General features: G+C 42.5%; 1 protein-coding gene across 1 annotated transcript in view; it reads right to left on the bottom strand.

The window, feature by feature from the left end:
- Positions 1-1,965: 1,965 nt before the first annotated feature.
- Positions 1,966-14,027, bottom strand: part of LOC138602007 (matrix metalloproteinase-17-like) — a 90,846-nt gene continuing 78,784 nt past the window's right edge. Inside the window, exon 10 of the mRNA XM_069673368.1 lies at positions 1,966-3,526. Within this exon, the coding sequence (XP_069529469.1) occupies positions 3,201-3,526 (326 nt within the window). The 3' untranslated portion in view covers positions 1,966-3,200. The remainder of the gene's footprint in view (positions 3,527-14,027) is intronic.

Raw genomic sequence — 14,027 nt, 5'->3', positions numbered from 1 at the left:
TTCCACCGTAACATCTTCACTGTTTACTAAACCTGTTCGTTCTGAAAAACCTGCGTCAACACGTTAAATTTAGGTGGGAAAGTAATATTTCACTCCAGACACTGGGCTGTTCCTTTCAGAGGGAGGGGCGCAATGCACGCTGGGTGTTGTAGGAATGTAGAATGAGCGAAACCACAAGCTGTTTATACAAGCTGTATGGCGCCAATTTCAAATATACCTGCTTCTATCGATTACAGAGAACACCAGCTTTGACTGACAGCAGCTGTGCTCCTTTAACACCAGTACAACATTTCAGGATGACCTCATTTCAGGTTTCACATCAAAATAAAACAGTATATGATCTGAGCAAATAGCTTGTTCTTAAACTGTCTGCTTATCTCTGACCTTAATCTAGAGCTGTCACCTTGTCCCCTGATCCGAGCAGTTACTTTGCTGAGTACATTCGCCCCATAACAGATAGATGTGATGGTCAAAGCTGTCAAAATAAGGCCTGATTTGTTATAAACAGACTGTATGAACAGCTACGGTGAGAACACAGTCTCCCATCTCCTCTGTGGATTATATACTTACCGTTAAATTGCTTCTTTATCTCAGCCACTGTCTCTGTGGGGATGACATTTCATTTTGTGTCTATATCTCTTCATCTGTTTGTCCTTCTCTGGGGTTTTGTTCCCTGCCTGCCACTTCTTCAGTTCGTCTGTTGGTATGTGTCTATTAATGTGTCCGCTTGCTTCTCCTCTCTCTGCACGCTCTCTTCCTGTTAATCATCCTACTCCAAGTTCTCCATTTTGCAAGCTCTCTTCACTCCTGAATATTTTAGTTACGGACTGATTGATTGGTTCTGCCCGGCCCATCTGGAGACTCAAGCAGTGAGAGTGCCACAGAAGAAGCATATTCAGTGTAAAAGTGTTTCCAAAATGACAACTTTATATTTCCAATGTAACTCAATGAAACACGTCTCATTGTGAAAGAGAACATACCTGCTTGAAAGTGACCCATCTCTGCTGCATGCGCCCCTGGGTGCAGGTGCTCTCCTGGAGGCTGCCGAGTCACGCCAGTTAATTAATACCGCTCGAGTGTGTCAAGAGGAGGGAAGGAAAAATGCTGCAGTTGGCAGAAACGGAGGCGATTGAGGCTTGACTTTTTAAACTTTTAAACTTCATTTTACCTCAAAAAAGAGCGAAGCTTCAGGGTGTGCATTATTTTAGGGGAGGGAGGAGGGGGAGGGGGGGGCATCTGCAGCCTTTGGGTAGAACAAACATCCGCACAAACACCTGCGAAGATACGGTGTGTGTTTGTTCCTGTGTGTGATAAGGACTCTAATTAAGCGTCAGTTTGTGGTGTTCATTGTGTGTTTGTAGGGGTGTAAGTCACACACACACACGCACTGAAGTCTGCAACAACACAACATTAAATGTGATTTCAGGAAGTCTATTTATGAAGCAGCAAAACACAACATCCCTGTTTTCTATTTGAGTCTGAATCATTAATTTAAAAAGCACGATGCAACAAATGTCAGTCTGTTAACTTTCAGAGTGATGTCAGTGTGCCAAATTGTCTACCAAGACTCAACAGGCCTCTCATCCTGTCATCTATCAGATTCTGATCCGAGGAATAATTCTGGATCGGGTAACATCACTTTTTTGATTCTCCTTCCTCAAGAAATAAACTGTTTAATCCTCTGCCGGTAAATCTGCTCATAAAGCCTCTCAGAGTGTGTGCGGCTTGATTGACACGGTGCGTTTGCCGCTCCTGATCGACAGCGCTGACCATCATGAGAGGAAACACGCTTAAGGAGAACATCAGAGCAGCTCCCGGCTGGTGTCTGCGAGCTGTCACGCTACCTTCATCCGCGTTCAAGGCCGGGCTCCGTGTCAGTATCAATAAAATAATTACACACCGAGTACTCTCAAGTGCTCTCAACACACAGTCAAAAGAGTCATTCAGATTTGTTTTATTCGTTTTTTGTACAAAAATATTTTACATTATAAAACACAGCTTAAAATATACACAGTCCGATTGGTTCTGCAATAACTGCAGAAGCTTTCAACTCAAATATATCAGTCTATAGGTAAATATATCTTTACAGCAAGAATAAATCTGGGCTCTGTGGTCGTCAGAAAGAGCTAAAAGTGATGAAAGAAACGTCCAGCAGTCACAGAAAGGCTCTTTAAACTCGATGACCTCGATGTGAGACTAACAGAGATATCACATCATCTGAACTTGATACAAAAGTTACGACCGAAACCAAGAGCAGGGAATGCTTCCGAACCGGGAGGGTGAGGATAACGAACCTGTGGAAATGCAAACACGAGCAGCACCGCGGAGCACAGCCGGGGGATTCACCTGATGCCGACGGAGGCCATCCACCTACTCGCGCATCCGTCCTCACAGCTCTCACAGACGCTCTCTGCAGGAGCGGGAGCCAGAACAGTCTTTCTTGTTACAAGGTTTTTCCGTTAAATGGATGACGTGTGTGCGTGGATGCTGGGGTCTATTAAAAGGTCAGGTCCTCATTGTATGTCTGCTCAGTTAGCTTTGGTTCTATCTTGTCGTGGAAGTAGATTTGGATTTATGTCTGTTTCTGAGGAATCCCAATACGATGCAGGTGAATAGAAAGTACAGCAAAGTGTTTCATCAGAAACAGTGTCCCTGTTCTTCTAACAGATAATCTAACAGACCTTGTTGTAAACAGATTTGACTAGAAGATGGCGACAATTAGATTTTCAAATGGGTGTTGAAGAAAACTAAATTATTTTGACCTCCATAGCACTAGGATGGAGGCAGAGACTCTTTTGAACCATCTAAATGTCTAGAGACCACCGCAGCTAAGTGCGAAATGTGTTTTGGTCACTTTAAAGGTCCTAAAGTGAGTAAGTGTTGCTGTAAACCTGCTGCTCATGAAGACAAATACCTGTTGGTGCTATTGGAATATAATTGCATTCAATAAGGTTTTGCAGAGACGATGCAGTGTGATCATTCAGTATAAAACTAAAGCATTGTGAGTGGGTTGATGCCTATAACATGACAACTTAATTTGGCAGTGCCCACCAAGTAACATGTTAAATAAATAACAGCAGAAATGAGCCCAAAAAGATACCAAATGATATAAGAAGAAGAAAAAGTTCCAGTTTTTGCCTCCGCTGAGAGTCCTCTGCCCTCCACCAACCAGCTCAGGAACTTTGTCCCGTGCTTTGGCATCATAGCGGTTCAGAGCGGAGGGCCAGCGAGAGCGTCCAGAGAGGTGGCAGCAGCCACAGGGGAGAGGGGGAGGGCCGGGCACCTAAAGGCGAGGCGGTGTCAGAGGTGCAGGAGCACACCTCGTATCCGTTCTCCGCGTGGTCCGGGTGATGGTGCACGTTGCCTCTCGTCTCCGTGCTTTTGGGCTCCGTGTCCGGAGAGTCCGACTGCATCTCGGTGCACAGCAGCCAGTCTTTAGCGATGAGGCGGGGGAATCCCGCCTCCACCTCCATGTCACTGCCCGGCACTCGCCAGTACTCCTTCCCCTTGAAGAAATAGGACGAGCCTTCAGGGAGAGAAAGGGGAGCGTTGATATTTATGTGTTTTCGTACAAAATAGAACAGAATCAAAGCAAAATACAAGCAGTGATTCTCAAACTGTCTTCAATAATGTACCCCCTTTAAATTATTTCTTCAGCCAAGTACCCTTTGAACAGAGCTAATATTTTAGGGTTTACAGACAGCCTTTTTAATGAGACATTGCAGCGCTGGGCCATCACTGTTTGATTTACTCAACAAACTTTATGAAAAGTGCTGGCTTTTACAAATTGTTGGATTCATCTCTCCCCGCAATAAAATGCAAAGCCAAGGACGGTTTCAAACGAGCATTATGTTCCTCCTGATTTTGATGGTATTTTGCAGGCTGTGATTTCGCTGTTTTTCACTTCCTCTTCAGTATTTTTTTGGCCGTATTGCTGCCATGTTTCACCCATTGATCCATTTTCTTGAATTTTCCAAAGTACCTCCAGTACCCCTTCTCGACCAATGCGAACCTGGTTCTAGTTCTAAGCTGGTTCAACTTGCGAACACATTTGTGCTACTTGTCATGCTTTCCATGGACGGCGACTTCATATGAGGAGAAAGTTAATGATCCACCCAATTTGTATTCTTAATAAGACTAAACATAAGATGTTGTTAGCCTCTCTGCTAGCCTGCTAGCTGAATTTAGCTTGTTATTTAGCATCGATTAAACCAATCAGTCATTTTTTCCTATGTTTTCTTTCTTTATAGATAATCTTGATGCTGATGGCGAGGCAGAGGTCTGGGCACATCCACGATCTCGCCACTGGTGGGACACAATTGTTCCATTACATCTGTGTTCGGGTCAGGAATGGCACGGGGAGAAGAACCACAAATTACTGTCTGTGTCTCTCAATTCAACCAATCCCCATTTGGTACTAGCACCCCCCTTCGAGGGACACTGCAATACAAGATGTGCTATACTAATCACAAGATGACAGGATTGTTCTCTCTCTGCTCTGGAATACACAACAAGCACAGAACATAAAACATGAAGCACATTCATTTAATTAATCCAGGATTCAGGGGGCAGAATGTTTATGCTTCAACTTTCCCAACTTTCCCAACCCACAGTACAGCTGTTCAAGCCGGGTGGTTTCACAAAAGATCCATATGAGCGGGAATGTAGAGCCATACATCCATCACGGAGAGTCCTGTCATTTTATCAATGTGACAGCAAAGTCAAGCCAAGGATGACTTTTAAAAGAAGACCCTGATCTGAAATGTAAGCCATTAAACTAGCATAACATGGGAATGCAACTTACAGGGGAAGGAGTTCTAACTCTGTTGGAAATAGGGATCCATGATATTATCGGTATCGGCCGATATTGGCTTAAAAATGAACTATCGGATATCGGCCAACACGCCGATATAATTAACCGATTAAATAATGGGCTGCTGCATACTTGATTAAAGGCCCGACCTCGGCACAATGTCCCAGGCGCGAAGAAGACCTGCGCGGCGCAGCGTGATGACGTCATGTGTGTCTACCTGCAGCATGAGAGAGTTAGAAGCCAAAATGTCCGTGGTGTGGAAGTTTTTCAAAGTGTCCGAAATAGATAGCAAAACTGCTGTTTGCAATGACTGCTCAGCTTCGGTGATGCGAGGAGGAGCCAAGGCAAAGTCTTTCAACACTACAAACTTGATTAACCATCTCAAGACCCGTCACCCCGACCGTTGTAACAATTGTGATAAGAGTATCACCATTATACTGTACGATAATTCCAATACAGAAGAGAGTTGATAATCTCTGCAATTAGGTGTGCGGGAAAAAAATATCGGTATCGGTAATCGGCTAAATGAGTTGTAAAATATCGGCATATCGGATATTGGCAAATAAAACTATGTCATGCATCCCTAGTTGGAAATAACATGTTTCCAGTTATGTTGAATCTTTCCTTTTCACCATCTCAACTCTTCACAAGCATAAATATAGAGTTCCTACTTTATTGCCACATGAGTGGACCAGTCTAAAACTAACAACTTGATAAGCAGTTGGCATGCCTGCAGCTCAGATGGAAGCCTTCACTCTCTCCGTATGAAAATAACCGCAGAGCTGGCACACATCAGCATCACCAGCCATCGCGTGTTGTCACAAGCTTTTATTTCTCAGAGGCAGTTGGTTGCTGTGGGATGGCGATGATTCAACTAGGTACTCTGATGGATGATCTGGACCAAATGGAAGGTGGCAGATGCATCCCGTAAATACTTGGCTGTTGTGCAGGATAGCTGAGTTGTAGCCAATAACTTTGCTAGTGATAGCCGCAGGATGGAGCACCTACGTTGGAAGAGGCAGCATAATTGAGCACCATTAGAGAGTGCATAAACAATCCCTAAATGAGATGGGTGGTTAGAGGGACTTAATTTGTTCTGAGAAGAATCAGAGCAGATTCTGCATTACTGTAATTGTTTCTTTTCTTAGATTAAATGTATTTCTTAAGACTGGTGCGTAATCTGTCCCGGGCTGTACATAAAAAGAGGTTGCGTCATTGTACAGGGGGTCTGTGTGTGTGTGTATGCGCAACGCCTCTTGGACTTCTCCTGACACCATAATTGCACCGTGTCACTTGATTGCTACTGACACACACATTACTGCGCCTGTCCTTTCACTTCAGGGTACCTCAGTTAATTAGAGTCACAGAAATACCACATGCGTCCTCGCAGAAGAACAAACGGCGCGTGTGTTTGTGATGCAAATACCACTTTGCTGCATCCAGGCCTCCACAATGCACCGTGGGCCGTTATGAAAAACAGGTCCGCTGCTCATCAGAAGGGATTTTGTGAATGACGATAACGTGTTTTCTGCTTTTACATGTCAAATACTGCTTTCAATACAAAAAAAGTACTGTAGTATTTCCTCATATGGTGCAGTCATTTCAAGTTGTGGCTCATTCAGTGGCTCGACAAATGGCTGGAATGCTGTTTGATGAAACTGATTAAAGGCTTAATGCGTAAAAGAGCTCCGGTGAAGTGAGAAATGTTCTCTTGTCGTTAATGGCGTTGAACTCGCCATGAACTGTGCAGTCGCTAATTTTTTGTGTTTAAAGCAAATGAATCTCACAGTGTTGAAAAAGTTTAAGCCATGCACTTTTTAATGTATTATGTAATTGAAGTGTTGGAGGAAGTTAGACAATACGGCGAGAGAGAAAATATGAAAGAAGAACAGAAGCTTTCAGTTGGTATTTCTGCTGCCAAGGACTTGACCCCTGATGTGAATATCTACAAAAGAATATGGAAAATGTTCATGATTCACTTTCTAAATAAAATAAATGATTAGTAAATGATTTTGCAGCCATGTATTACCAGCGTGAAGCTGTGAGGAAACAGCTCTTTCCTCTTCAGGCCTTAAATGCCAAACATGTGACTGCAATGTCTGCTCTTTGAGGCTGTTTACATCTGGTATTAACATGCGTCCTTGATGATCCAATCTCGCTACCCAGCTCTATGTGCCCACATAGTCTACATTATAAACAATATAAACGAGTTGTAGGCTGATTCAGACTCACAGAGAGAGAGAGAGAGAGAGAGAGAGGGAGCGTGGAAGGCCGAGAGAGGGAGCGAGTAAAGACAAAATGTTGATACGACATGAAAACATTTTCTAATCGTTTCATCTAATTTACCTTCACAGTTCGGTGGTTTATCAGTGAGTGTTTGTTTTTTCACACTTATAGACTCCAGTCTTCAGTGTAGTTCATACAAAGAGATCTGCATGATTAACATACCCATGATAGGTAGTTACAAGCATGTGGAGGCTGTGCACAAATAGTGTAAAAAAAAAAAACATAAGCACAGTAGCTTACTTCATCAATATGAGATGCATAGTCTTCACATGCTTGTAATGACAGGGGAAATAATTAAACCAAAGAGTCTCCTCTGACAAAGCAGAGAATAATTAAATCCCACAAGAATGAGAGGCAGGCGGCCTGTCACTCAACGTAATCTTTATCCTGTATACGGGGAGCAGGCGGTCCTTCACTGTGATCCAGGACACAGCGAACACACTGCTACAAGAATGGGGCCATATGCGTCCCAGGCCACCTCTTAATGTGATCTCAATGCTCCCTCTGTGCATCTGGAGTGCGCTTACGCCTGTACCTAAGTCCAGTCGTGTGTGTTTTGTTGCTCTTTCTGGTGTCCCTAATGCATACAAATGATAAAAATGCTTAAATGTGAAACGGGAGCGGCGCTGGTATTTCCTTGGAAATGGGTGAAGGCTCATGACACCTCGAAGAGTCCATTTCCTGTTCATAATCATGAGAATATATTCAAGTCAGGCTACAGCTTGTTGGAATTAAAATAAGGTATTCTCTGCAGTACGCAGAAGCACACTTTGTGCCACTAAATGAGGACCAGCAGTAACATAGTTCATTCCTCTCAAACCTTCACTATCAAACACACGTCCCAGAATAGCCCTCTGAAGCCCTCTGCAGTCAGGACTGACCTTAATATCCTCACTTTCTGAAAGTGTCCTCATTCCCTGAGTCTAGAACTGACCTTGATCCTCACAAAGATAGACATCCAGGAGTACACACACTCACACAGTCACTGCTCTTATCCATTTATCACTATTATTGGAAGTCCAGGCCCAAAAGGCTGAATGTCACACAGGCTTCTTTCTTTTTTGCACAGACTTAAAGTCTTAAACTGTCAAAAGAGGTGATTAAATATCAAATGTCACCAACTCCTGACTAATAGCTCCTGAATCAGCACGAGAACAGTTTGTCTTCAGGTTATGTAAGTGAAGAGGAATAAAGTGGCCATGCTGAGTAAGTTGATGATGATGATGATGACATTTAAACAGAAGGCTGTTGTCCCATACCACACTTGAATGGATCAAATCTTTGACTTTATGGTGATATCTTGTCTTGACGGACTTTCCTTATTATTTGTTATTGAGAGTTCAATGTTTCAATACTCATATTTTCTTGTCAACAAATCAATGAAAAGACAAAAAAAGAACAACATGTGAATCTACCTTTCTCCCGACAGTCTGTGGCTCTTAGCTCTGTGCCCATTTACTCAGGATGAATGATATCTTAAACATCCTGTCACAAACAGACAATTTCATTTCTACCAAAATATAAGCCATTTCCTAGAAACCATGGGCATTGTAGTATTTAGCAAACATTGTGGCACCTTTGGCTAAACAGCTAATGATTCCCTTTGACCCTAATTTCCATTACTAGCCATTTTTTTCTATATGTTTTCCCTACTTCCTTTCCATTTTAACATTAACTTATTTGCTTTACAATTTAGTGATACTTGCCTCACAGCTAGAAGGTTCCTATAGTTCAAATCCCGGTTTGCATCACAGTTTGCATGTTCTCCCCGTGCATGCGTGGGTTCCCTCCGGGTACTCCTGCTTCCTCACACAGTCCAAAGACGTGCTTGTTAGGTTCATGGTGGCTCTAAAAATGTCTGTAAATGTGAGCGTGAAAAGCTGTCTGTCTCTGTGTTTCAGCCCTGTGATTGACTGGCGATCAGTCCAGGGTGTAACCCCGCCTCTCGCCCGATGACAGCTGGGATAGGCTCCAGCCCCCTCGTAACCCTGAACAGGATAAGTGGTATAGATAATGGATGGATGATGGATATGGTGTGTTTAATGACTGCCCTCTGCTGGTTCGCTACATACTGCTTTGCTAGTATTTTCTCAAACTTGTTACCAATAAATTGCCTGTGAGCGACCTCATATCATTCTGTTTTTATCAGAACGAACTGCTGGTTGGAGTCAAACGAATTCATCACACAATGCAAGACTGAGTACATCACCCCTACAATACAGAAGGGCTGTCAATGAATGTTCTGAATTCCAATATATAACCGAATTATAATAAAAAATGGATATTTGGATATTAAAATGAATAGTTGTCGTTAACGTGGCTGTCTCTCAAGCTCTTGCGTGTTCTCACATGTCCTCCCGCGCACTCTCTTGGTTACGGAATGTCTTTGAATGCATCAAAACGTCACTTTTTATTATGCTACATTAATAATGAACTTTAGTCCGGCTGAAACGAGCTAAAAATAAACCCCAGCCCGGCCGGAGAGAGAGAGAGATTCTCGCCCCCAGCATAACAGACAGGTGTAGGTAGGCTATGTTTATTTTCTAAGACATGTTCATGTTTAATAATGTTTAAATTAATATACCTGTCACAGCTTCCAGAACCTAACTATTGTTTATTTTGCACGGTGTAGGAAGCGTATGTTGATCTTTTAAAAGGCATGTTTATGTTACATAAATCTATCTTGGCATGTAAGTTTGTCTCTCGTTGTGTTCGTGGACATATTGTGCAAAAATAGATACTGGAATAGTTCAAAGCTTTTTTACATGGAATAATCAAACATCATTTTGTGACTGTCGGTTTTAGTGTGTTCATTGAACTTTGGTTTACTCAATGGTCTCTAGTGTTCCCTGCAAAATGTTCAGTGCCATCGCTCAATACAAGTGAGAGGACTGCTTCATTTGTGAATGCCGGAGCTTTGTTCTGTTATTGCTGTGATCATGACTGCCGTGCACCCACTGCTCCTGAGCTAGTGGTACCGAGGTACTACTTTCCACATATCCTCTTGTGTTTCCTCCAAATATTGCTTTTGTAAACAACAGTTTAATTTCATTTTCCGCAGACAAGACAGTGGCCCTTTAAGATATGGACTCCAGAATAACTACTATGAGATGGTAGCAGAGGTTTTGTTCAACCATGGATGGTGAGTGGACATAACCCTTATGTAACCCTCTCCTTTTACCTTTTTCCTGCCATGGCCAGCGGGCTATTCTATTCCTGGGAGCATGACTGACTTAAGCAGCAAATATTAGTATCATCATTACAGCTACATTACTACCCTTTATGCTCCGCTTTCCCTCCACAGCGACCATTCTCTGAGGTTTTACTGCCTGTTTTCTGTCCCTCTGATTTCTCTATCTGTCCTCTGAGTCAAGCCATCTATCTCTCTAATACCTTTTCTTTTTCCTCCTTGTCTTTAATATCTTTCTTCATCCTCAAGTGTCCCCATATCGCCTCTTGGCTGGATTCCACTTCTTTTCTTCTTTTCCCGTATTTCTCTCGGTCTTTTTGTTCTGTGTTCATAACAAGGTGTCACCACATCTCCTCTCTTCTCCTCGCTGTCATATCACTCCTTTCTCCCCTTGTGTTTCTATCTCTTTTTAACCCTGAGTCGGCGAAAACAAACAGAGAACAGACTTTGATGTGGCTTCGGTTTTCAGGCCCTGTGGTCCATGTATGTGTGTTTGTGTCCACGTTTACCCCTCCAGACTCTGTGGTGATAACGGCCGGGGGTGAAGCGGAGTCGGGGCTGCTCGATTGGCCTCAGACACGCACACAAACACATACATACACAAGACAGAACACAGAGCACTAAACACCTGACAGGGAAAGAGCTTTCTGACAAACTGCAGGGGGGATTAGAGACTGTCTGGCTGCCATTGAGAGGGGCCTCAGGTTTCAGGACTACCAGGCTAGTTTGGTGTATTTTCTATATATAAAAATGCCCCATAAATACACAAACACACAACAGCCTAACAGAAAGAAAAAGTTGCCCAAAGTCTATAAAACAAATAGCTTTCGTCAGTTGAACACAAGCGTTGCGATGGCTGTAGCTGTGAATGGAAACAGTGGTTGCGACCTTGACGCTCAGCTGCTACAGTGGAGCTGCTTGCTGTGATTACACTGGGCCAGCTCCAAGGTCTGAATGTGTTTGACTGTGTGCGCGCGGAGCCGAGCGCTGGCACCACAGGAGCATGTGTGCCACGTCAAAATAACAGATAAAAGGTTAAAAAAATATTTTGACACATTTAAAAAAAAACAATCAAATGCAAATGTGCCTCTAATCTGCATACCGCAGCTATGCCAACAAAATATTATGCACGGATACAAGCAGGGAGACTGCCAAAATAAAATAAACTCACATTAAATCAAAATAAATATTATGACAGAGGCACTGCATGGATGAAAATGAATCTTAAATTGAATGCACTTTCTCCAGTGACATGTTAGATCTACGACAGGTAGAACTTTAACTGAACTTTAATAAATACATTTTTAATCTACACCTTTTCACCGTGTGCTTAAGCAAACAGTCTGTTGCTTTTGACTTATATTTGCCTTATTTGTATGAACTAACTGTAAAGAAAATATAAGCACTGGAGGTCTTTTCAAGTTTCTTTACAAACAGACATGATGAACAATATAACTGATACACAAAACACTCCTTGACTGACAACGAGGTGCAAAATCATGCAATCCAACCCAAACATCATTATAATGGTACTTAAAGCTCCTATGAGGAGTTTTTTGCTGGTTATGAAACACACTGAACAGACTGGGGGTCGGACAGGTAGGCTGCAAGCATACCCGACGTAGATGGGGCAAGAAGTGATGAACTACGAGCTAGGGAGTGGAAAACGGTGCATTTCTCTGCCTGTATATGATGCACTTTAGACAGTTGGACAGATTGCTTGTGTTTCTGCACTTACAAGCAAAAGTGTTGTTGCACTTGTGGCAGTGAGCACTGTCGGCACTGACTCTGGTGAAGAGTAACCACACTTTTGAACGTTTTGTTCTCTCCGCAATAATGTCTGTGAAGGTTCTCAGTCACCCAGGTCATGGTAATTTTAAGATTATTTCCAAAAGGCAACTGGACTTGGTTGACGTTCTGCGTTTCACCTCTCATCCGAAAGGCTTCTTCAGTGACTGACTACGCAATTATAAATATCGTAGCAATAATAAACAGGGAATGTATTTCTTAATTTCTCCAGTACCGAAAGCAGAACCGATAATGTCAGAGTTTATCAATACTACGGTCTTCCATAATTCAGCCCGTTTAATACCGGCTTTCAGTACCCACCACCTCCTTAATGAAAAATCACGACCCAAATTTCTGAAATTGCATGAACCACTCAAATGTATTAAATTACAATCTGTGCAGTTTGCCCCTGAGACGGAACGAAACATGACAGTATGTCCACATCACACAACACAACAGTATAATAGCCAAAATGACCAGCAGGTAGCAGTGCATAAGAAGAGCATATTCCCTCTACAGTTCATTCATTAGCCGCCCTTTTCCAACAGGAATAAACTAAAAAAGTGCAACATAAATGCAACTACTGTAGGGCTCATAAGATTTCAACAATGTAAATGTACCTGTAGCCCGGATTACCCAATCAGTGGATACATTGAGTGTGAATCAACTACACTATTACTCCACGCATGTCCTTCAAAATAAAAGCACAGCATCGACTTTTGGCCACAACTTTTTTAGTTTTTCAAGCACACATCCGCGACCCACTTTTGAGTCCCGACCCACCAGTTGAGAAACAGGGCTCTATATGACCTACAAAAGCAAACCAGACCATCAGCGACAAGACTGATTATTTCTCCATAGTTATTTTTAATGCCTGAAACTGCTGGCGGGGGGTAGGTGTCAGACAGAGTGATTAACTGCACGCTGCCTTTGTTTACATTTTCTCTGGCAAAAACTGACTTTTAAAGAAAGCAGGATGAGTTGTTAAAAAACACCACTTAAGCATGTACAGGACACAATCAGCAAAGAGATAAGAGGCACGGCTTTGTCCACAGGGGGCGCCAAAATCAACACAAACTGAAAGTTCCTCGCAGGAGCTTTAATGACATTTATACCAATCATTAAAAGTAAGTGTGGGTTCCTTCATGAGCTAAATGCTAATGTTAACATGCTGAGATTCTCTCAATGTTAACGCTAGCATGCTATTGTTGGCACTTTAAATGCTTAGAATGATTAATGTCATGGTTTAGCATGTTAGCATGCTAACACTTTCTGATTAGCACTAAACTGGTTTTTGAAGCATTGGGCAAATCTTGACCCAGTGATGATGCCGTGTCATGCTATAAGTCAGAGGATCGCCAAAGTTATTATATATGAAATATATGATTCATCCTCAGGGAAATATGACTTCCTGTAGGTTTCTATCAACATCACAAATGTGAACTTCATTTTGGTGTAAGAGGAACTTTTAAAGGATCACTAAAGTAGGGACCACATACATCTGTTTGGAATTTAATGGTAGTTCATTCAGTAGTCCAAAAGTTGGAGCGACAGACCAAGAATCCTGGGAATCAAACTTCTAAATGTCTCAAAAGGCTTCAAGTGATTCTATACTTTGGTGTTTTACTGCCTCTGTGAAGTATGCTTTAAATCGTTATCTGTTCAAAAAACTTCCCAGGCTTGAAGCTCCATGTTTGCTAACTTGCATAATTGCTCCACCCGAGCCTCATTTTTCTCTTGTAATTCACTCGTCTTTGAGGATTTCCCCTGAGAAGGATATTGCACGGTCTTGCCTAAGGCTCCAGCAAACACCAGAGCAACCAGTGGTCTGATGCTCTGGTGGAGTGTTACAGCTCTATTTCTCTCTGACAAATGTAGCCATTTATCACTGCGAGAGACCCACGGTGGCGATTCATCATGTGTATTGAACATAATCAATCAGAATGTGTA

Source organism: Semicossyphus pulcher, unplaced genomic scaffold (assembly GCF_022749685.1).
Source record: "Semicossyphus pulcher isolate SPU_LCO1_2020_fin unplaced genomic scaffold, fSemPul1.0.p SCAF_22, whole genome shotgun sequence".
NCBI classification, from domain to species: domain Eukaryota; kingdom Metazoa; phylum Chordata; class Actinopteri; order Labriformes; family Labridae; genus Semicossyphus; species Semicossyphus pulcher.
This window is presented reverse-complemented; position numbering and strand designations above follow the sequence as displayed.